This window comes from Sus scrofa, chromosome 14 (genome assembly GCF_054392235.1).
Source record: "Sus scrofa isolate SSC_HxYL_T2T_F1_AM1 chromosome 14, Sscrofa_HxYL_maternal_Yorkshire_Landrace_v2.0, whole genome shotgun sequence".
In the NCBI taxonomy this organism is placed as follows: Eukaryota; Metazoa; Chordata; class Mammalia; order Artiodactyla; family Suidae; genus Sus; species Sus scrofa.
Genome location: NC_139396.1, coordinates 130,948,211 through 130,972,929, shown reverse-complemented (window position 1 = coordinate 130,972,929; position 24,719 = coordinate 130,948,211). Strand labels below are relative to the sequence as shown.

Below are 24,719 nucleotides of genomic sequence, written 5' to 3'. Positions count from 1 at the left end.
TCTTGAGAAGCTCTTCTCTCAAAGCCCACCAGAGTTATATGTTGGGGGTACCTGCTCAACCCATTTAGGATCTATCTGGGGAAAAGGCAATGAAGACTGCATTAGAGCAATAAACATGACAATCCATCTGTCTACTAATCATACAGAATGGGGTCAGAAAAATGCCAGATTCAAGATGGACAACTCATTTATTCTATGATTCTATCTTCCTTCCAATCTGATTCTTCTTCCTACTTCCTAAAATGAAGGTCTTGTTCAGTTCTCAGTATTTTGTGCTTTACCCCTTATCAAAAATTCATCTGCTCAAATAAGCCAATCCCATATCTAGTTAGGAACACTCCAAAAATGTATTCAGCTCAGACCTCTTATTTCAACTCAATTTCCACAATCCTGTCTACTGGACTAAATGTTTACTTTCATCAAAAATTGCTTCCAGCTAATACCCTCATTATCCTTACCATAAAAATTGGCCACTATACCTTCCCCCTTTCTCCTCTGTCAACCTCTACTAACTTACCATGCTAAGTCATCTTGGCTTAGAAAGACTAACATCAGTATTACTTCACTCTCTCTTATTTATATATACATGTAATCCCTGAGGTTTAGACAATTTTTTTTTTAACTTCTTGCTTTTTTTTTTAGGGCCACATCCATGGCATATGGAAGTTTCCAGGCTAGGGGTCAAACTGGAGCTGCAGCTGCTGGCCTACAACACAGACACAGCAACATGGGATCCAAGCCACGTCTGTGGTCTACACCACAACTCACACCAATGCTGGATCCTTGACTCCCTGTGCAAGTCCAGGGATCGAACTAGCATCCTCATGGATACTAGTTGGATTTGTTTCCGCTGTGCCACAAATGGGTACTCCTTGACAATTCTTTATCCCAGATTATTTACATACATTATTTCCTTATGCATCTGCACAGTCAAGACCCTAGTTCAGGCTCATTTTCTGGATAATTACAAGAACCTCCTCTAATTTTCTCTCCATTACATCCTAAACATAACTACCAAATTAAGTGCCTTAAAACACAGGTCCTTTTGAGGTTCAGGTTGAACTCCAGGTCCTTGATTAGGCAGTTCCAGTGCCATCTACTGCACCTCTCAACTGCTAGAGTACATATATTTTCTTGTATCATCTACTGCCTTTTAAAATACTATATATGAGAATCAAGGAGGGACATTTTACTTTCAGTATTTCCTACCTATGTCAGAGCTTTGGACCTGGGCATGCAGGATGAAGGATTTAACTCTCCCTCATTTAAACCTCCTTTAATTGCATTTGCCACAAAATTTCATGAGCAAGGAGGGATCCATTTCTAACTTCTTCAGTTTAACTTCTTCTCTGGTTCACCACAGAACCAGGCATTTAATAAATCTGTCATATGACTAATATACTGGTTACCTCTGACCATATAAAATTACACACAGTAGAGTTACTCTCCAATTAATGGTTTCTCCAAGTCTGTATGCTTTTTTTTTGGGGGGGGGACACATATATTGGGAATATATATTTAAAAACTATGACCCCCCAACACGAGTAAAAATCAAATCCCAAATCTCTTTGATACTTAATCTTGGTTAAGCACTGATTCACTGTGTCAAGTGGTTTTCCTTAATTTTTTGAAACAATCTATATGAAAGCCCCTGGAAAAATAACAAAGTCAAGTCTGGCAACTTAGATTTATACAATGAACTGATAAAGTAATCATGTGCTAATCTGTGGTATCCATTTAATTCTACCCTGTATCTATTTAAGTCTCATAAATAAATAACCCTTAAACTTCTCACATTTGTTTCTTCTTTCTCATTCCTAATAGACACTATATTGATACATTTTTCTTCCACAGTTCCTTTTATATCATAGGTACTGTGAACACTTCACTGAGTTGTAGTACTCTAGGATAAGATAACAGACAAGTCACATTAAACAGTGATAAGATATACCCAAACTAATATATTTGACATAAATATATGTTGTAGAATACAATGAGAACTAGATTTAGCATCTGCTCTTACTATAGATTTTCAACATATTAGAACAGATAAAAATTAAAATGGAAAAGGATATATTTGAACTTCTAATTAAAGTATACTCATGAAACAGGAAATTATGAAATGTCTGGAGTAAATACAACACGATAGACTAGTGATAAATATAAAAAGGATATGGTTACTCGCTTCCTGAGAGTAGATGAGCAATGAAAGAGATCTATAATCTAATTCTGGTCTTATTGCTGGTTACTTACAAAAATAAATGCTCTGCTCCACCCAGGATGTGCCCCACTGGTCTCTGCCTATCCAGACCTATATATATATATATCCTCCAAAAATAGAGGTTAAACCCTAACTTCTTAAAACACTCTTCTAACATGCCAGTCACTCTCTAACAATCTTACAATAAACCCAAGAGCATGGCTACTTTTATATTCTTTATATTCTGGTACAACATCCTATCTTGCACTATCTTTAGTTACTAAAACATCTATGCTATTTACAATGGCTATCTCTAACTCAGCCATACATAAGAATAGCCATCACCATAGATTGATTCATCACATAGAATTAGTCCATCTTTAGGAATATAAACTTGTAATTTTTATTATTATTATTATTTTTGTCTTTTTGCCATTTCTTGGGCCGCTCCCGCGGCATATGGAGGTTCCCAGGCTAGGGGTCTAATCCAAGCTGCAGCTGCCAGCCTACGCCAGAGCCACAGCAACGCGGGATCTGAGCTGCGTCTGTGACCTACACCACAGCTCACGGCAACGCGGGATCGTTAACCCACTGAGCAAGGCCAGGGATTGAACCCACAACCTCATGGTTCCTAGCTGGATTCGTTAACCACTACGCCATGACGGGAACTCCCACTAGTAATTTTTAAAAAAATTATGGTTGGTTTACAACGCTGTGCTAATTTCTGCTGTACAGCAAAATGACTCAGCCATATATATGGGTATGTGTGTGTGTGTGTGTGTGTATACACACACACATTCTTTTTTAAATATTATTTTCCATCATGGTCTTTCCCAGGAGACTGAATATAGTTCCCTGTACTATACAGTAAGCCTTTGTTTGAAAGTAATTTTTAATTCTTCCCACCTCTCCAATACTCTCACTACAACTGGATCAGCTCTTCATACTACCAACACAATCATACAGTTATAAAAGCCTCACAAGGATAACAGATACTGAAAAAAATACAGAATGTATTATGTATGTATATTTAAGTACACATATATTTCCTCAGCTCAGACAACTGAGGAGGCCTAAAAGCAATGACATTCTAGAAGCAATTACACCTAGCATCTTGCTTTCTTATACAATTTTGCAAGTAAAAGAGATTAGATTCCTTGGAGAAATCGGGTTGGAAAAGGAAAAACAAAGATAAGGACAGAACATTTTATGGTGCCAAAAAAGTAAAGAAGTGATAGGAACACGTAAAGAAAAAAACCCAAAAACCCAAATAGAAGGAGCCAATGGGGAGGGCTTTTTCCAATGGCCAAGTCTAGGACAATTTAAACTACAAAATAAACAGTGATTATAATACATTATAATCCACAGGAAAAAAAAACAATACATGAGTCCACAATGGTAAACAAACAGAAACAGAGAGAAGGTAAACTTCTTCCTTACAGTAGGATTCCACCTAATAGAGGTCAAAGAAATAACAGAAATAGAAAATCAACATCTGATAAACACCACAGTGGTAATTTTTTAAAGCAAGACACATCAATGAATGCTAAAATTAATGTATGAGAGACTTCAATGTATGAAGAAAAAGATATTTACAAAATCTCAAAGTATGTCTCTACAAGATACCTATCACATACAAAAGGGAAAAAAAGAAATCTTACAGCAGAGAAAACTTGCAGACATGATCTAACCAAGTGATCAACATCACCATGTGCTTCCCAAGATGGTGCAAGGATGACACAACATCGACTATGTGGAATTCTTGCCCTAAATGCATAACCTGAATTCAATCATGAGAAAGCATCACACAGACCTAAACTGCATTCTACAAATCAGTTTGCCAGTATTCTTCAAAAGTGTCAATGTTATGAAAGGCAAAGAAAAGCAGAACTATTCCAGACTAAAAGAAATTAAGGAGACATGACAACTATAATACAAAGTGTGATCCTAGATTGGTTCCTGGACCAGCAAAATGACATTACTGGGGTAACCGGTGAATTCTGAAAGGTTTGCTGACTACAGCATTGCATCAATGTTAATTTTCTGATTTTTATTAACTGTACTGTGGTTACATAAGATATTAAGATTTGGGGAACCAGGGTAAAGGGTATAGAAGAATTCTTTTTTATAATTTTTGCAACTGTTTCATAAGACTAAAATTATTTCAAAAAGAAGAAAAAGTATAAAATCCTCATGAATGAATAATACAGAGAATTTGTATATATGCTTCACACACATAAGCACTCAAAACAGTTAGCTATTAACATTATAATACTTCGACTTTATTAAGTATACTGACTTCTTCTTACTGATTTAAGTAATTATTTTAGAGTGCCTACCACATGCCCAACAATTAGAAAAGAAAGGAAAAAGCAAGCAAGGCAGGCAGGCAGGCAGGCACTCATTAACAGACTCCTAGCACAGCTGGGGATCAGCTTGAGGCATTGCAGGATCCTTAACCCCTGAGCAAGGCCAGGGATTGAACCTGAATCCTTGAGGATATGTTGGGTTCTTAACCAGCTGAGCCACAAAGGGAACCCAAGTGCTACTTAATTCTTGCTCTACCACTTTCCATGTTCATGTTTCTAGTTTTAGTATCAAAATGCATGGCTTCTAAAAACATGAATCAAATGCAAGGTATGTGGCTTTGCCCATAATTTAGTCTCTCTGACCCTTTCCATTTATTTGTAAAACTGGAATGTCTTTAACCAACTTTATACAGTTGTTGTGAAGATTAAATGGGAACAAATAAAAGTAACTGGCACATAGTAGATGCTCAAAAAAACATCAGTCTGGGAGTTTGTGCTGTGGCACAGCAGGTTAAAGACCTGGCATTGTCTCTGTGGCATCATGGATTTTTGACCTTGGCCTGGTGCAGTGTGTTAAAAGGATGTGGTGTAGGTCAAGGCTGCAGCTCAGATTCAATCTCTGGCCCAGGAATTTCCATATGCTGTGAGTGCAACCAAAACAAAAACAAACAAACTGAAAAACAGTTCTTTCCCTTACAAATTATTTTTTCTAACCACACAAGTGAAGATAAGCAATTGCTTTACTAATCTCTAGGTGAGAATTCCTGTTCTGTTTTCCAAAGAGGCTACTTATTTTTACCTAGATATTTTTAGAAGTAAATATAAAAAATGTATTTATACATTCTAACAGCCTGTATCCAATGAAAATCCAATTAACTAAAAAATGCACATAACCTCCATCTCCTTCATAAATATCAGTTGAATGTTTCTAACAACTTTTCCAAACATTATCTAGATACCTGCCTCACCATGCCGACCTCAAGATTCCAACACTGTGCTCTATGCTGCCACCTATTGGCTGTTACCATACTCCCCACATATTCTTTTTTTGGAATCTTAAATCAGCCTTAAACTGCAAGCTTTCAACCTAGTGGATGCATTTAATTTTCAGGTTCTAGTCCTTCTCAGATGAGATGTTCCAAGTGCCTGCAGAGTTGCAACACATTCATTTTAAATCTAACACAACTAATGCTACATACCTGATAAGTTATATTTTCTAGGCTTTCTTTTCCTATTTTCCATAGATATTACGGCTATCCCCAAAAGACATAAATTTCAAAAACATTTAGTGAAATGTCTAAAGGAGAAAAACAGCCTTCCCACATTTCTCTAGGTTTTCAAATGGAAATATTCTTCCTAATTAGAATACCACTAAAAATTATAGAACTACAAACAATAAAAAATAGCTACTCCAAGGTTTCATGCCTTGCTATTTCTGTATTTTCTTCTGAAAAATTCATGTAATATTTTATCCTCACATAGCAATAGAAAACTCAATCATATTAGAAGAATATATTATATGCAACTACTGAACACAGAAGGGCTTTCCTCCCAATCCTATTCTGAAAAAAAGGTAATTAATCATTGGCTTCTTCTCTGCTACCAAAACGCCTATTTAATAATTTGTTCAATAGTAACAACATGGGTGCGCACACACAGACTCAGTTTAAAATGATAAGCTTTAATTTCATTGGTCATTGCTTAATTTTCTGATTTTTTCAAACCACAATCAATCTCTAAACATTTTCTTTATTAAGTCAATGAAAACAGACCATCTTGGATAGTCACAGCAACAACTGTTTCATGTACCGAGCAAAAAAGATGCCATCAAAGAACATTAAGAAGCTCTTAAACTGGCTTTCAATTTTAAAGCAACTTGCCAACAACGGTAGAGTAGCTACATGCAGGGGTACAAAGAAGCATACATCATGGTTCAGTCTTCAGAGGCTGACAATGTAGTCAGGAACACAAGATTCAAACAGAAAAGGATGAACAAAATAAGGCAGAATATTAATAGATAAATAAGGATATAATTTTTACTACAATAGTGTGAAGGACTGAAACAGCAATAAGAGCAGAGGTATACCATTTATACGAAGGGGGGGGTGCTTAAGCTAAGAATAAGAGCAAGGGGAATTTCAAACTATAAAGAACAGTGGTTATGCAAATGTCATAGTCCAAATGGTAAAAGTATGTTGTTTAATACAAATGATGATGTGAGTTTAGCTGATAGAAAGGGTATAGAAAGAAGACTAGTGGGGTATCATTTGAAAGAGAAGTGTTCTGAACTGTGTGGAGGGTACTGAGGCACTGAGCAGTAGGCTAATGAATCCCAAAGATAATTGTAAAGTCACTGGAGACTAAGTTCAAGGTAACATTTCCACACTGTTTGAGGGGTGAGGATCAGGGGGAGGTAGGGAGGAGAGGAGTTTAACAGGATTTAACACACTGAGGGAAACTAAGAAAGACCATTCATGCTATTTCAGTAGTCCAAAAATGATGTTTATGGTCTGAACTATTGTGATGACTGTGGAAAGAAATAAATTCGAGGAGTTCCCTTTGTGGCTCAACGGTTAACGAACCCAACTAGGACACATGAGGATGCGGGTTTGACCCCTGCCTTTGCTCAGTGGGTTAAGGATCTGGCGTTGCGGTGAGCTGTGCTGTAGGTCGAAGATGTGGCTCAAATCTGGTGTTGCTGTAGTTGTGGTATAGGCCAGTGGTTACAGCTCCACTTTGACCCCTAGCTTGGGCACCTCCATATGGCATGAATGTGGCCCTAAAACAGCAACAACAACAAAAAAGAAATTCAATGAGGAAGAACTGATAGAACCTGGTCAACGATCTGAAGTTATAAGTGTATAAGGGAGAGGAAGGAATTCAAAATGTTTCCAAAGCTTTAAAACAGAAATACCATGAAAAGAAACATAAGATACTAAACCCATTATTAATAAGTTTTCCAATAACTGAAATGTTTCTAAACCAAAATTCTATGTTCAAACACAAAGCAATAAAACAGAAGCCCAAAGGTACAGCCAATTTCTACAACTGAAATACAAACAGCATCTATGCTCAAATATTATGAAGAAACATCTTTTACCTAAAGCATAAACCAGAGTCCACCAAAAACTACATGAATTAATAACTACTTGATACAGATCCATGTTGCTGTTCTTCCTGTACAAATGAGTCCTGTTATGTGATTTACCATATATTTCATATTTAAAATAAACAGAGCAGTGTGAGACTTAGTTAATTATTCTGCCTAGTGAACTATGTAAACAGAGCAATGCATGTTGGGATATAGCTTGCTCAACAGGCTAATCAACAGATGAGAAACAATCTACATTACAACACTGAGTTACTATCAAATCCTTTCTAAGTAAATATGGACTCCACACCTTCCTTCTCCTACAAGTCCTCCAACAAAGTAACCAAAATTTTAGAAAAATAAAAACTGTAAAATACCATAGTAGACAAATTTCACAAGTTTCTTGGTTACCTTTACTTTATCTCTTCTCAAACAACAGAACAGACAATTTTCATCAAAAGTCCAATCAGAAATGCTTTCAGGTTCACAGTCTGCAAAAACAGTAGGAATAACAAGTTAATAGTCACAAAAGAGCATTTTCCAGGAAATAAATGAGAACTAACTTCTAAAATATTTATTTTAACAACAAAAACACCCCTCACTATGTAGTAGATAGGTTCCTTATTTGCAATAATTGCTAATTAGTTAAAACATCTTATTCATAAATATGTTTGCACTATTAACTACACAGAAAAGGATGCTTACATAGATACACATTCAACCCACACAAAACTGTGAATAAGAGGAAGGAGACTGGGGCTTAAGTCACCACGGCACCATTTATGTCACCAGGAAAAATTTGAAATATCAAAAAAAGCTTTTGAATACCTTTAAATAAACTGAGATCTTTTAATAATGCAGGTCCAAACAGCCCTTCAAGAATACTTTCAAACCCTGAAAGGATGAAAAAAATATCATTACAATAATATTCCCTATAGTAAATAACTATTAATCTTGTTGCATGAAAAAAATGATGGTGTTTTCTTCCAGTTTTCAAGGATCTTCAAATTGTTTTGAAGGGATGCTGAGGAAAGAGTGCTAATGACCAAAAAGGAGGCTTTGTATTTCTATCAATGACTAACATTAAATACAGACTCAGAGCACATTCACGGACAATAAAAGTAACAGCAGAAATAACCAATGAAGAAATGTAAACTAATGAGCTCTCTTATCATCTTACAAAATTCCAAATACCTCTTTACATTAACTTTCAAACTCCATTTTCAAACCTTCCCCAATGAAAGAGTCAAAATGTTTCAAAATTTCCAAAATATTCTGGTTAACCTAAATAGTATGTTTCTGAATATGAACCAAGATAATAGATTCTCCAATCTAACAGTTTTTGGAAGAAGGAAAATCCTCACTGAAAACAATATCTGTATTAGTTTTTTAAAGCTATTTTAATATTATAAAAAGACCTTTGTTAATTAGTTCATACTGCCACAGTAACTATTCATTGATTCCTTTATGAAGGTAGAATCCACTGATTACACATACAAAGAGATTCAAATATACCTGTACATAAATGTTTAAACTATTATCATTTTCTACCAGTATAAAGTAGAAAATGAAAACAAAAAACTTGAATGTATTACCTCGAATACTATTTAACTGAATGAAAAACAATTTAAAAACATCTTTGCCATCTTAGAATTTTCTATGGATTATTAAGAGCAAGGAGGAAAATGTGAAAGAGAATCAGATTGTACCTTTATATAACAGAAATAATGGATTAGTTCAAGCAGTTCCCAAACCATGTCATCATGGACCTCATTTAGTTACAAGAGGTCCATGCAACCATGTCCTTTAAGCATTTAGAAAGAATATGTCTTGTGCAGTGTATACACTGTTTTTCAAATGCAGAGAAATTTTACCATAATTAAGAAAATACAGAAACTGTTACTGAGTTCCTAGGAGTCTGGGACACTATGTATCTTGTCACATAATCTACTGTCACCTAAGAATTTATACTTTTTTTAATTGTTAAAAACTCTTATGTTCAAAAGTGAGAGAATTACTAATTTAAAATACTACAGCCAGGTGGATACATGAGGTCCACAAACACAAACATCTCCTAAGTACAACACAATCACCATAAAGAGTCTGGAAGATAAGGGAGTAGAACAGATGGTCCCTAGAAACAGAAGAATAACGTTGTAATGTATGGGATTTCTTTGTTTTTAGTATTAAACCATCATTTTCAATAGAGTACCTCTAGAGTTTGTAACATCTATATTGTACGCAGTTAATTTTTCTATAGTATTTTCTAGATTTCTAGATTTTTCGTTTATTATTAAGGATCAACTGTTTTTCTCAACTCTCCTTTGCTCTTCCCATCAAAATTATTCCAAAAGCATGAGCAAAACCAAATTACCCATTCAAGCAAATGGTAGGTATCTATGCCTATTTATTATTTACCTACTATGATTAAAACACTGTCAACTAAATTACTATAGCCTCTTTTCCCTACACTAGGGAGGAGAAAGTGTTGGGCTGAGGGGTGTTTTTAAGGCTGCACCTGTAGCATATGGAAGCTCTGGGGCTAGGGGTTGAATCAGAGCTGCAGCTGGGTCTACGCCACAGCCACACCACCACCAGACTCCAGCTGCACCTGAGACCTATGCTGTAACTTGCAGCAATGCTGGATCCTTAGCCCATTAAGTGAGGCCAGGGATTGAATTTGCATCCTCAGAGACAATATTGGGTCCTTAATTCATTGAACCACAGCAGGAACTTGAGGATAAGGGTTTTGAGGGCGGGGGGGGGGGTAGAGGAGAGGAAATGAGAAGGAATCGCTAGATACTGTCTATCTTGGGCTTGCAAACTAGATATTTTCAACACTCGTTTTTCCTTTATCCCCCCCTTCCAATCTAACTAACACTAGCACTAGCTTTAAAAACAAACAAACCCATAGCCCACCTCAACTCTTTAAAGTCCTCTTACCCCCCAAATGGATTTTTGACTTCACAAATACTAATGAAAACATTTCAATATCTTGCAAATAACTAAAGGGGATTATAGGAGGCTCTTATCCTGAAGAACAAATTCAATATACTTTCACCTGAGTTTATACGAAATTATAACAAATTACAAATGCGCATGCTTGACATAAATTCCTGAAAGGGAAAGATCTAAGTACAGCAAAAAACACTCTAGAAAAGAAAAAAAGCAAATAAAAGCTTTGAGAGGGAAAATTTTTTTTAATTACAAAAGATAATAGAATCTCAAAGAATAAGAAAATCAATTAAGAACTTCACCAATAACATACAAAAAGTATCAAAAACTGAATCACTATCAAAAAGCAGTGAAACAGAAAGACCAAAAAGAATCAAACAAGAAAAAATCTGGTCATAAATGCAAAGATTTAACTATAATTTTCATCAGAACAGTAACTATAAACAAGTCACATCTCTTTTGCTCATATCTGTAATACATTAAAACAGTACAAATACTTATCAGACACTGTAAAATTATATTTTGCTAGCCTCTGTTAACTGAATTTAATGCCACTCAGTTTTATTAATATTAAATATTGAATCTAACAGTTGCATAGCAACAAGGAATGTCTCATGTGCTATGCCTGACATTAACAAAAGGCAAACAAGAACGAATGTATTCAAAATTTATACTATGATTTTACAGAAAAACCATGAAGATCAGTAACAAAATTCCATGGAAAATTCAATAAATTCTGCAAAAGACAACATCATTATGTTCAATCACCAGGGCTTAAAAAGCACATGTATGTAATATATCACATATAAAGAAATATTAATAATTTTATTGGGCATGACTACTGGCCAAAGAATTCCTATCCAACACTGCAACTGGAATCAAAGCTGGTCTCCAGTCTCTTCCTCACTGAAACCTGAAGACAATCACAGTGTCTTTAGACTGTACTCCTAAAATACTACTTTGACAATGTGACCGTCTGTTCAGAAAAAAAACCCACCTTGTTTAAAAAGCAAATCCCAAATTCCTCAGTCCAGCAATGGAAACTATTTATAATTTGACCACAACCTACCAATGACAGCCTTATTTCTCAGAACATTCCAGCTCATTCACACAGTTCCAGCCAGGTTGGTATTCTAATGTGTTCGGTAATCCATCATTTCTACTTCTTAATATTTTCTCAAGCCTTTTCGTTTCATTTCTGCCCAAGTAAATTATCTCCTTCAAGACACTCTTCAGTTTGTTCAAGAAATATATTCGCTTATCCAGCACACATTAACTGAAAGCCTACCACCTATCAGGGACAGTGGCAGGTACAAAGTAGGCAGGCAATAGTGAACAGACATGGTGCCTGCCCACATAGAGCTTGGGTTTCTAGTTTTCTTATACTTGAAATTCACATACCACTCCCCACTTTGAAATAAATGTCAACTGCCTTATGTTTTCTCCTTTTTGTTACATGCAAAGTACTGTCTATGTAAGTATTCTGTAATATAAAATTTGTCATAGGCTTTCTTGCTTTTGTTTTTCTTCTGTTCATCTCAAGGAGATTTAATGCTCCAAGAAGGTTAGGAAAGAAGGTCTTCCTGTTTCCCACAATGTTCTACATTAGGGGTCTATATGCCTGGTTTTTAGCTTCTGATCTTAATAATCTAGCTCTCAAATACAAAAGACATGATTAACATTCTCCCCACATTACCCTCATCAATCTTAATCATAACCTCTACTCTATTTCTAAATCAAAATGGGAGAAGCAGGTTATGAAAAGTAATAAGACAGGAATATATCAAATATATAGCCAACTAATGTGAGAGCCTGGACTTCTGAAATAAAGAAAATATTACGGATGGAATGAAAAAAATAGTTCGTTGGTTTTGGGAACCTATCCTCTGAAGTTACAATACAGAGATTTTCAGTCTGAGACACAAAGAGGTGCTGAGCATATCAGAAAATGAGCAATTTTCACATCAAGGTCCCTTGGGTATCCTGCAAAACTTGGTGCTAGTATAAAAGAGCTCAATCTTTAATAGAGTATTATTATTTTATGAAATTTCAGTTCAAAGGTGCTTGCTGGTAACAATCATCAACTAGTATCTTAAAAACAAAGAAGGGACTGATAGTATCTGGAGTTCTTTGCTTAAAACTCAGTTTTAACTAGCCAATGCCATACTTAACTTCATTACAAGAAAGCACTAAAATGAATAATTAAAATGCACCAGGTTACATAATCTTTTATATTCAATCCAAGGGAATATAAACGAATTAATCCCCTTTCATTGATGTTCCAACTATTTCAGTGTGTCATACAACCAAAGATGTCTGAATGACCTTCTATATGTAATGAGAAAAAACCAGGTTCCTCTTCTCATTACTCTAGGCAATCCACCTCTGCTGGACAAATACACTCATTAAGAGTTCTTCTCTCCCTAAGCATCTGTTCCCTGTCCATGCTCTGTGAGGAGCTAATCTGCTGGCTCCCTTATCATCCTGAGAATGTCCAGTACAAGATCTAATGAAAAAAATCTGACCAGACATACTGAAGACAAACAAAAATCTAGTCAAAATTAGTAGCCCAAATGGAAAGAGAATTAATGAAGGAAAAACACTAGAAGGTGGAGACAAATTATTAATAGTATCTCTATTCAAACTAGGGTGAAACAGCATTTTTTAAAAAAGAGCAAGCTGCTCCGGAAAAAGAGTGGAGAATATGTGTTTGAGGAGAGAAGAAAAAGAAAAAGACTGCCAAAATAACCAAACAGAGGTATTAAGTAGAAAAATATACATCAAATTAGTGATTTAAAAATCCAACTTAAGAAATGCCCTCATAATGCACAGTAAATCTGAAGACACAGAAACCATGCCAAAAAATATATATATATCAGAGATGAGGAAGTGGCCAGGACATTCAATATCTGTGAAACAGGATGGCTAGAACAAGAAAGAGCAAAGAATATAACTTAAAAAATGGAGGTGGGGGGTGGGAGAGAAAGAGAAGAAAAAGAAAACTTCCTTATGTTGAATACTGTCTTGAATCTTACACATAGAACTCTCCTGGAAAAAAGATCTAATTTACAAGAATAAAAGTTTAAAATCTCCAAATAAGGAGAAAATTTTACTTAATTTTACATAAAAGAGGAAAGAGATTTTAGATTGCCAGTCATTTCATCAGTAAAAATAAATGCCAAAAGCTAATGGAGCAATGTTTACAAAATTCTGAGGGTTTAAACAAAACAAAACACCCAACAAAACCAAAACCCAAATCCCCTTTTCAGTCAATCTATTATTCACAGATATGAGTAAAATAAATTACTAGATATGCTCTGATTTGGAAAGTAAGACTGCCACTTGGAAACTTGGATACCAGTTACTTAAAAGTAATTTAGCCATGGAAAAGAATGAAATTAGAACACTCCCTAACACCATACACAAAAATAAACTCCAAATGGATTAAAGACCTAGATATAAGACCAGACACTATCAAGCTCCTAGAGAAAAACATAGGCCAAACACTCTCTGACATAAACGACAGCAACATCTTTTCAGATCCACCTATCAGAGTACTGACAACAAAAACAAACAAATGGGACCTACTCAAACTTCAAAGTTTCTGCACAGCAAAGGAAACCCTAAACACAAAAAAACAACCCTTAGAATGGGAGAAAATCTTTGCAAGTGAATCGACTGACAAGGGATTAACCTCCAAAATTTATAAACACCTTCTGCAGCTCCATACCAAAAAACAAACAAGCCTATCAAAAAATGGGCAGAAGATCTAAACAGACAGTTCTCCAAAGAAGACATACAGATGGCCGAGAAACACATGAAAGGATGTTCAACATCACTCATTGTTAGAGAGATGCAAATCAAAACCACTCTGAGGTACCACCTTACACCAGCCAGAATGGCCATCATCCAAAAGTCTACCAACAATAAGTGCTGGAGAGGGTGTGGAGAAAAAGGAACCCTCATACACTGTTGGTGGGATTGTAAATTGGTGCAACCACTGTGGAAAGCAGTATGGAGATTCCTCAGAAAACTAAACATAGAACTACCATTTGATCCAGCAATCCCACTCCTGGGCATCTATCCAGAGAAAACCACGACTTGCAAAGACACATGTACTCCAGTGTTCATTGCAGCACTATTTGCAATAGCCAAGACATGGAAACAACCTAAATGTCCATTGACAGAGGAGTGGATCAAGAAGACGTGGTACATATACACAATGGAATATTACTCAGCCATTAAAAGGAATGAAATACCAGCATTTTTTGCAACATGTATGGACCTAGAAACTATCATGCTAAGTCAAGTCAGCCGTACAATGAGACACCAACATCCAATGCTTTCACTGACATGTGGAATCTGAAAAAAGGACAGACTGAACTTCTTTGCAGAACAGATGCTGACTCACAGACATTGAAAAACTTATGGTCTCCGGAGGAGACATTTTGGGGGGTGGGGGAATGTGCTTGGGCTGTGGGATGGAAATCCTGTGAAATCAGATTATGATCATTATACAACTACAGATGTGATAAATTCATTTGAGTAATAAAAAAATTTAAAAAAATAAAAAATAAAAGACATTTATAAAGTAAAAAAAGGTAATTTAGCCAAAAAAAAAAAAAAAAAAAAAGAAGGAAAGAGAAAAAAAAAAGATATGGAACAAAAGACCTTCTAAAAATGGAAAATATTGTTTATATAAAAAATAATGGTGGAGTTACTGTTGTGGCTCAGCGGTGAGAACCCAAGCAGGACTTATGAGGACGAAGACGTGAGTTCGATCCCTGGCCTCATTCAGTGGGTTAAGGATCCAACATTGCCATAAGCTGAAGCTGTGGCTGGCAGCTACAGCTCTGATTTGCCCCTAGCCTGGAAACTTCCATATGTCGTGGATGTGGCCATAAAAAAAAGGCAAGTAGGGAGTTCCTGTCGTGGCGCAGTGGCTAATATATCCAACTAGGAACCATGAGGTGGTGGGTTCAATCCCTGCCCTTGCTCAGTGGGTTAAAGATCCAGCGTTGCCATGAGCTGTGGTGTAGGTTGCAGACACGGCTCGGATCCCGCGTTGCTGTGGCTCTGGCGTAGGCTGGCAGCTACAGCTCCGATTAGACCCTTAGCCTGGGAACCTCCGTATGCCATGGGAGCAGCCCAAGAAATGGCAAAACGACAAAAAGACAAAAAAAAAAAAAAAAAAAAAAAAAAAAAAAAAAAAAAAAAAAAAAGGCAAGCAATATACCAGGAAAGCTAATAGTTAAGTATAAATAGTTGGGCATTCGAGTTAATATAACAGATAAGGATTTTTTTTTTTTTTTTTTTTTGGTCTTTTTGCCATTTCTAGGGCTGCTCCCGCTGCATATGGAGGTTCCCAGGCTAGGGGTCGAATCAGAGCTGCAGCCGCTGGCCTATGCCACAGCCACAGCAACGGGGGATCCAAGCCGCATCTGCAACCTACACCACAGCTCACTGCAAGGCAGGATCAAGAAGGATTTTTTAAAATAAATGAACACAAGATAATTTTTTTAAATTAATGATTTAGGAATAACATCCCAAACTATTAAAACAAAATCTTAGGTGAAGAAGTAAGAGTAAAACAGGAATTAAGTAAAATATGTAAAGTCAAGTGTGTCTGTAGAGTGAGGGAACAATCTGTTAACAGTCATTAATCTCTGATGTTGATAAGAAAATGTAGGTTTAAAATGAACATACTTATATGGACAAGTTGAAGAATCTCCAAATTACTAGAGGAAATACAGAACAAAAAAGATCAATTATAAAAGTAAATATAATTAAAACTAAACAAAAAGTGAGTGTGCTAAACAAGAAACACAAAAGATAATTTTGGGAATAATATCAAACATGTATATGTTGCAATGTTAATCAACTGAATTAACTAAGTAAAAGAAAAAAGTGTCAGGTAGGGCACAGCAATGTGTAGCTCATAACAGACTCTAAGTGACACAGGTATGTTGAAACTAAAGAGGCATACAGAGATATGAGAAAAATGTAAAAAAGACAAGAAACAAGAAAGCAATAAAGTAAGTGGCAATAACTATCAGAAAAAGAATTATTCAATGATAAAAGTCTACAACAAAATTATGAAGAATCTTTCTATTACTGAAGGTCTAATCTATTTTATGAGTGAAACTCATCTATAAGTTTTTTTTCTTATAATTTATCTGTTTGGGTTTGGCAACTGGCCTCCTAAAAAGAACTGAGATATATTTCTTTTTTCCCTATTTTCTGGAAGAGGTGACCAAAAATTGGGAAGCCCTCTTCCTTAAAAGTTGGGATGAACCCGCATGTAAAGTATACTGGGGTTATTCTCTTTGATAGAAGAATTTCAACTACTTAATGTACTTAATAGTCATAGAGTCATTCAAGCTTTTTATTTCTTCTTGAGACAGTTTTTGGCAAGTTACATTTTTCTTTAATTTCAAAATTATTAGCATGGTTGATAGTATTTTCTTTTTTTAAAAACTGAGGTAAAATATACATAGTATGAAATCCACCATTTCAATCATTTTTAAGTTTACCACTAATTACATTTACATTGTTTGCACCATCATCCAGCTCCAGAACTTTTTTCATCTTGCAAAACTGAGGTTCCACACCCATTAAACAGTAATGTCCTATTTCCTCCTACTCCCAGTCCTGCGAACCACCGTATTTCTTTGTATGAATGTGACTACTCCAAGTACCTCTTAAAGAATAATGGAGTATGTATTTGTCATTTAGTGACTACCTTACTTCATTTAGCACAATATACACATGATTCATCCATTCTGCAGCATGTGACAGGATTTCATTCCCTTTTAAGGTTGAATAACATTCCACTGATGTGTAGGTCATATTTTGTTTACCCATTCACACACTGATGGACACTTAGGTTGCTTCTACATTTTGGCTATTATAAATACTGCTGCTATAAATCCCTTGTCTTTTAAATCTGTTTCATCTATAATCTTCATTTTCATAATATTATTTGTGTCTTTTATTCATTGATCAGTCTGATCAGGTTTGTTTTCTTAGCCTCCCCACCATTAACTTTTGACTCTTCTTGATATTCCTAACATATCTTTGCTTTCTGATTCATTAGTTTTTCACTCTTAAATTTCATTATCTTTCTATTTTCTATGGGTTTATTCTGCTGTTCTTTTTCTAACTTACAACAGATGCTTAATTCATTTATTTCCAAGTATTTCTTTTCTTTTATTTAGGGCCACATCCACAGCATATGGAGGTCCCTGGGCTAGCAGCTGAATTGGAGCTATAGCTGCTGGCCTATGCCACAGCCAAGCCAGATCTGAGCCGCATCTGCAACCTACACCACAGCTCAAGGCAATGCTGGATCCTTAACCCACTGAGTGAGGCCAGGGATTGAATGTGCATCCTCAGAGATACTAGTCAGATTTGTTTCCACTGAGCCACAACGGGAACTCCCCCCCACTTTTTTTTTTTTTTGACAAAGTATAGGAATGATTTTAGAGAACTAAATCTTAACTGCTTTGTAGAAGAATATAGAATAAAATGTATATCCATATAATGGAATATTATTACAATAAAGATGAATGAACTTCAAACATTATGCTAGGTGAAAAAGGCCAGAAAATAAAAAGATCACACACTGTATGATTCCATTAACATGAAATGTCCAGAAAAGACAAATATTTGGAGACAGAAAGATTTCTTAGGAATGGGAGTGAAATGGGAATGGCTGAAATGGATACATTTCTTTTTGAGGTAAATATATTTATTCTAACATTAGATTTTGGTGATGGCTGCACAACTCTGTAAACACAGTAAAAATCACTGAATTGTATACTTAAAAATGAGTGAATTGTAAAGCATATAATTATATGTCAAAAAGTTGCTAACAAAATTATGCATATTTGTTAAATATTTGTAATGGTTTAAGAAAATCTGCTTTGTTCACCAGCCTTATAATTTTAATCTAAAATGCAGAACTGGGGAGTTTCTGTCATGGCTCAGCAGAAACAAATCCAACTAAGTATCCATGAGGATGCGGGTTCAATCCCTGACCTCGCTCAGTGGGTTAAGGACTGGGTGTTGCCGTGAGCTGTGGTGTAGGTCACAGATGCAGCCTGGATTTGGTGTTGCTGTGGCTGTGGCTGTGGCACAGGCCAGCAGCAACAGCTCCGATCTGACCCCTAGCCTAGGAACCTCCAATATGGTGTGGGTTCGGTCCTCAAAAGACAGAAGATATAAATTTTTAAATTTATAGTTATAGATTAAAATGTTTTTAAGTTAACTAAAATATTTATCACAAATTTGTTGACATTAGTTTGGAGTAAGATCTGCATTTTAGAAGGACTAGGTTTTAAATTTATAAATTTAAATAAAGAACATTTAAATAAAATCAAAATAACTATACAATATCTTTTTTACATACAAAGCCACCCTAAACCTCACATTTAATAACAACAAACAAGTATTTATACAGAACACAGCAGTGTGGAGATACAAGGGAAATGTTTAAAATAAATACTCTGCCATTAAGATTTACAAACATTTCTGCTACCATGCATATGCTAACAACTCTCCAAACTCTAATCTCTGGCTCTAGATCTTATTTCTAATTGCATGCTTCATTTCATCACCAACATATCCCAAATAACTCCAAAATTTCAAATTGAAATCACTCTACTCCTTTTCCCTCATCTCAACCAGTGATGACTCCTGTATTCCTCATCAGGAAAATGGTATTACTAATGCTTTCCACCCAAGTCATTCAGATTACAAATCTCTGCCGGTCATGATTCCATTCCTTCCCTAAATCAGTCAGTCCTATCCATTCTAATTAGGAAAGATCCACCCAAATCTATTCTCTTTCTCCCATCCATAAATTCAGGCCTTCACCTTTTCTTACCTTAATAATTATAGCACATGTCACTCATGTTGATAGTAATTAGATAATAATTGAGCCCTTAGCTAATATCAGGCAAGCAATGTATCTAGTACTTCAAACCCAATGATAATAAAATCTCCAGGAGAACATCATAAAACAGGTATTATTACTACCTAATACATATAAGAAAACAAAAAAGTCTAAATACAACTACAAAGAGGCTGAGCCTAGGTTTAAAATCAGGGCAGTGATCCTAAAGCCTAGGCTCTCTTCTTCACATCAGCTACTAATAACAACTCTTAATGACTGTTTAAAACATCCTCTTATACCACCAAATACACCAGGATCCGTCCTTCACACCACTGCCAAAGTGCTTTCATTATTTCTTGGTTAAAAATCTATGACTGGAGGAGTTCCCTTTGTGGCTCAGTGGTGAACGAATCTGACTAGGAGCAATGAAGTTGCAGGTTTGATCCCTGGCCTTGCTCAGTGGGTTAAGGATTCGGCGTTGCCGTGAGCTGTGGTGTAGGTTGCAGACGCAGCTTGGATCTGCCATTGCTGTGGCTGTGGCGTAGGCCAGTGTCTACAGCTCTGATTAGACCCCTAGCCTGAGAACCTCCATATGCTAAAAGTGCGGCCCTAGAAAAGGCAAAAAGACAAAAATAAATAAATAAATAAAAAATCTCTGACTGGAATTCCTGTTGTGGCACAGCAGAAATGAATCCGATTAGTAACTATGAGGATGCAGGTTCGATCCCTGGCCTTGCTCAGTGGGTTAAAGGATCTGGCGTTGCCATGAGCTGTGGTGTAGGTCAAAGATGTGACTGGGATCTGGTGTTGCTGTGGCTGTGGCATAGGTCAGCAGCTGTAGCTCCAATCTGACCCTGAGCCTGGGAACCTCCATGTGCCATGGGTGTGTTGAAAAAAAAAAAAAAATCTCTGACAGCTTTCCACTGACAATACTGAAGACCTCAAATTCCTGGCTGACATGCAGGATCACTGAGGGTCTGTCTAGTCCCAAACTACCTTTTCAGTTTTTCCCTGCCATTTTTAAATCTACATATGCTATGTATGCTCTGGCCAGAATGATTTCAGTCATTACATACATGCCAATACTTCAATATCTTTTAAGCACAGTAAGTACTCTGCCCAGAATGTTCTACAACCCTTGATCTAGTTAATTCTAAGGCATCCCTTACCTCAGCCCATAAGACCCAGGCAGTTAGGAACATCTTCATCAATGCTTAAGTTGTACTACTTGTAAACTGTACTTTATTTGCCATTTTACCTACTAAATATTGACCAAAGAAATGGCGCCTATTCATCTTTTTCTTAACATCAGGCTGTTCCTTAAGTGTAGTCAGTATATATTTGTTGGATGAATACAAACAAACCCTTCCTAATTCCTACATCCTATTTACCTAGCCTTTTGAGGTTTTTAATGACTCTACTTTTTGTATCTGGCACGTCAAAGGCTCAAAGAAAAAGAAATAAATGAAACAGAGGGGCAACTGATATTTAATAGAAAAAGGTCCCTGTTCCTTTCTTTCTTATTGGCTGCATCCACACCATGTGGAAGATTCTGATGCAGTGACACCACTGGATCCTAAACCCGTTAAGCCACATGGGAACTCCAAAAGGTCCCTGTTTCTATGGACTAAAACCAGAACATAATTAATGGCTTGCTTTGCTGGCCCAAGAACAGAGATGACAGGATACTTTTTTTGTGCAAAGCTTTAGTAAACAGCAAAGACAGAAATAAATTGAGAAAGATGGAGTCCTAAAAAACTGGTAATAATACATTAAAGGAGGAAAAGGAATACACATTGAATAGCTGGAGCATTACCAAAATAATTTCATATAATTATATTTACATACATTATGCACAAATGTAAATTCCAAGATGTTAAGTAACCAAGATCACAAAGATAGTAAGTAGCTAGGTCAGATGAATTTAATTCTTCAGAAATCGAAACGCAGTTTTGGTTCATTTTTTCTGTTATATCAGTCTTCAGTAATTATGTTAAAAAGAAGCCATTTAAATGCAAATCTGAAGATGATTAGGAATGAGTCAATTACACCAGGAGTTCACAATTTGTGGGCCACAATTCCTTAGAGGAACTCAGTCATGACAAGGTCAGTACATCCACATGAGCACTGTTTGTAAATAAAATAAATATGAGCTTCCAAGTACAGCCACTACTTTTCCAAAAACTTTTTTTTTCTTTGCTGTGAACACTGTATTTCTTTAAGAAGCCTCAATGAATTCTTAACAGCCTTTTGTCATTGCATATTTTCTCAAAGATATGAAAATCTAAGAGATATCAGCAATTTGCTGTTTTAAAAAGTTCTACTCTTTCTAAGCCTCTTGTCCTTGGTGGATTACAGCTATTTACTTTATATTTATTGAGTGTCTACTATGAGTCAGTCACTAGAGATGAAACTGTGAACAACACAGACAAAAGCCACTCTCTTGAAAATTTAATTCTAGTAGGGAGACAGATGATATAAATATGGCAAGACTAAGTAAAAGAAGAATCAGTCCAAGAAAAAAATAGCAGTCTTGGAGGAGGGGGCCAGGGATGGAGTTCGTGTAGCAACAAATAAGCCCTGAAAAACCCTGATTGATAACAGTGAGGAATGCTGAGGACAGACTGAGTAAGGAAGAGTTTTTAGAAAGATCAGGAAGACTCTAGGAGGCTAAATTCTTAAGCACTGAAAGGAGTGAGCAAGCCATGTAGGTATTCAAGACAAAGGAATGTTCCAGGTAGAGGCAACAGCACTGAAGCAGTAAATGGCATGAAGTATGGTATATCTGAGAAGCAGCAAGAAAGCTGGTATGGTCTAAGTAAAGTGAGTAAGGTAGAAAGTAGGAGATGAGGTCAGAGATTTAAAGGCAAGATCATAGAGGCCATCGTGAGAAGACTGGGGTTTGAATTTAATAGAAATCCACTAGTTTTACATTTGGGTAGTCATGGAGGTAACACAATCAGATTCATATTAAGTTTAAGATGTGGTTGTGCACATAACTGATTATGAGAAAAGCATTATTAAGAAACTATTATTACAATAGCCTTGGCAAGAGATAATGGTGACTTAATAAACTGGAGATAGAAAGTAGTGGACGGATATAGAACATATTTTGAAGATTAAACCAACTTGCATTGATGATGCACTAGATGTAAAATGACAGAATGGAGTTGAGAAAGACACTTAGGTTTTTTTGGTCGGAGAACTGGTGACTGGTAATATAACTTTCTAAGACAGAGAAGAGTGAAGAAGAAACAGGTTGGACAGAAAGAAATCTAGTTCAGTTTTGCACATGTTAAATCTGACTAGTCTCTTGGAAATCAAAGTGGATATATACTGCGGACAATTGGATAGGTGAGTTTAAAGGAGGAGACAGTGGGATCAGGAACATAAAATTGGAAATCGTCAAAATACAGACAGAATGTAAAGCCCCAGAACTAGATGAGATATCTACTCAATGAGGACAGATAAAAAAGGAAAAGAAAGCCAACGAAAAAAATGGCAGAAGACCTAAATAGACATTTCTCTAAAGAAGACATACAGATGGCCAATAAGCACATATAAAGATGCTCAACACCACTAATTATTAGAGATATGGAAATCAAAACTATAATAACTTACCAGCTCCTATCAATCAGAATAGCCGTCATCAAAAAGTCTACAAATAATAAATGCTGGACTGGGTGTGGAGAAAAGGGAACCTCCTACATTGTTGGCACAATGTAAATGGATGCATCCACTATGGAAAATGGTAGTATGGAGGTTCCTCAAAAAACTGGAAATAGAGTTGCCATATGATCCAGCAATCCCACTCCTGGGCACATACACAGACAAAACTATAGTTCAAAAAGATAGCGGCACTATTTGCAATAGCCAAGACATGAAAACAACCTAAATGTCCAATGAGAGAGGGAATGGATAAAGATGCGGTATACACATATAATGAAATATCATTCAGCCATTAAAAAGAATGAAATAACGCCACTGACAACAACACAGATGGGTCTAGAGATGATCATACTAAACAAAGTCAGTCAGAAAGAGAAAGACAAATACCATATGGTACCACTTATATGTGGAATCTAAAACACAACACAAATATCAAACAAAACAGACTCACAGATAAAGACCAGAAACTTGGTTGCCAAGAGAGGCGTGGGGAGGGAAGGACTGAGAGTTTGGGATTAGCAGAAGCAAACTATTATACACAGGATAAACAACAAGATCTTACTGTATAGCACAGGGAACTACATTCACTATCCTATGATAAACCACAATGGAAAAGAATACATAGATGCAAAACTGAGCCACTTTGCTATACAGCAGAAATCAACACAAAACTGTGAATTAGCTAGATACTTCAATAAAATTAAAAATGAACTTAAAAAATAAATACAACTGAACTTATTTACAATACACCAGATGCACATGCATAGAAAACAAATTTATGATTATCAAAGGGGAAAAAGGGTGAGGAAGGGATGAATTAGGAGTTTTGGATTAGCAGAGACAAACTATTGCATACAAATCAGAAAAACAAGATATACTGTATAGCATAAAGGACTATAATTGATACCTATAATAAACTGTAATAGAAAAGGATATGAAAAAAAAGGAAGAGAAAGGACTACTATAGCATTCCAATGTTTATCAATTAGGGAGAAAAATAGACTGCAAATATGACCAGGTCTCATTTATGGTTATACTTCAGGCACCTTGGTTTTGTAAGGACTCAAAAAAAAATACTAGCCGATCTGAACTAATGTAAACGGCATGTAATTAACTACATATTATACCGCCCCACCTCTTATACAAGAGATGATTTTGAAAGGAAGCACAACCTTTTAGATACAATCAATCGAACACATTTCCATAAATAGATCTAATTTGCATTCTTTAAGTGCCACACCCATGGCATATGGAAGCTCCCAGGCTAGGGTCAAATAGGAGCTACATCGGCCAGCCTATGCCACAGCCACAGCAACGCCAGATCCAAGCCACATCTGTGACCTACACCACAACTCACAGCAACATCAGATCCTTAATCCACTGTGCAAGGCCAGGTTCGAAACTGGGTCCTCAGGGATGCTAGTCAGATTCATTTCCATTGAGCCATGATGGGAACTCCTAATTTGCATATTTTGAGTCATTACTTTAAAACACATTGCCAACATATCTTAATATCTTAATACATGGCAGTACAAAAGATCAAACTTCAATCTGGCCCCCACTGGCATAAGCTTCACCATGTTTTAGAAATTTTAAATT

At 36.1% G+C, this 24,719-nt stretch overlaps 1 protein-coding gene across 20 annotated transcripts in view; it reads right to left on the bottom strand.

Annotated features, from left to right (window-relative positions):
• Positions 1–24,719, bottom strand: part of LCOR (ligand dependent nuclear receptor corepressor) — a 134,023-nt gene that overhangs the window by 60,299 nt on the left and 49,005 nt on the right. For all 20 annotated transcript variants that reach the window (XM_021074299.2, XM_084994942.1, XM_021074304.2 and 17 more), the window contains 2 exons: positions 8,429–8,494; positions 8,012–8,091 (listed from right to left, as the gene is read on the bottom strand). In XM_021074299.2, the coding sequence (XP_020929958.2) occupies positions 8,012–8,091; positions 8,429–8,494 (146 nt within the window). The remainder of the gene's footprint in view (positions 1–8,011; positions 8,092–8,428; positions 8,495–24,719) is intronic.